This window comes from Meleagris gallopavo, unplaced genomic scaffold (genome assembly GCF_000146605.3).
Source record: "Meleagris gallopavo isolate NT-WF06-2002-E0010 breed Aviagen turkey brand Nicholas breeding stock unplaced genomic scaffold, Turkey_5.1 ChrUn_random_deg7180001316508, whole genome shotgun sequence".
Classification (NCBI taxonomy): Eukaryota; Metazoa; Chordata; class Aves; order Galliformes; family Phasianidae; genus Meleagris; species Meleagris gallopavo.
In genome coordinates this window covers 1-485 of record NW_011270440.1, presented here as the reverse complement: position 1 = coordinate 485, position 485 = coordinate 1, and the positions used below count along the sequence as shown (strand labels likewise).

Below are 485 nucleotides of genomic sequence, written 5' to 3'. Positions count from 1 at the left end.
TTCACGCTTGCCCCGGCTTTTTGCAAGAGGTGTTGCTTGTCCCTATGAAAGGAAGTTCTCCGTGCTCTCTCTCCGAGGGCCGCTATCAAATTCTGCGTCCCAAGAGCTAATCCTCCAGGACCATCACCAGCAGCTTTAGCAGGGGAAGCACCTCCTGCCACAGATGCGGCTGCCGAAGCCGGAGAGGCCAAAGCCTCCAGAGGAGATGGGCACACCCTCAGAGCTGAGGATGCTGCCAACGGCAGCGGAGGTGGAGGATCCGACGGCGGTGCTCTGCGGGAAGGAGCTGAGGATGGGTCCGGGCAGAGTCACCACCACGGGAGAGGGCTGGATGACGACGTTGGAGTCCTGGCACTGCCTGACGCAGGGCTCGTTGCAGCTGCTGCCCAGAGGGGTGGGGCCGCAGGGCTGGCAGGGCAGGCGTGGCACGCACTGGTTGTAGCAGGACATGTCTTGAGTGTGGAGGGGCACCTGTTGGGACAGAG

General features: G+C 62.7%; 1 protein-coding gene across 1 annotated transcript; it reads right to left on the bottom strand.

The window, feature by feature from the left end:
• Nucleotides 1-95: 95 nt before the first annotated feature.
• LOC109365287 (feather keratin 1-like) lies at nucleotides 96-450 on the bottom strand. Its single transcript, XM_019611952.1, has one exon. The coding sequence runs from the start codon at nucleotides 448-450 to the stop codon at nucleotides 136-138; it is 315 nt and encodes a 104-aa protein (XP_019467497.1). The 3' UTR covers nucleotides 96-135.
• Between the last annotated feature and the right edge of the window lie 35 nt (nucleotides 451-485).

Bases quoted from the DNA above. Each gene is read 5' to 3' on its own strand.
- LOC109365287 (XM_019611952.1), bottom strand. From the start codon at position 450: ATGTCCTGCTACAACCAGTGCGTGCCACGCCTGCCCTGCCAGCCCTGC.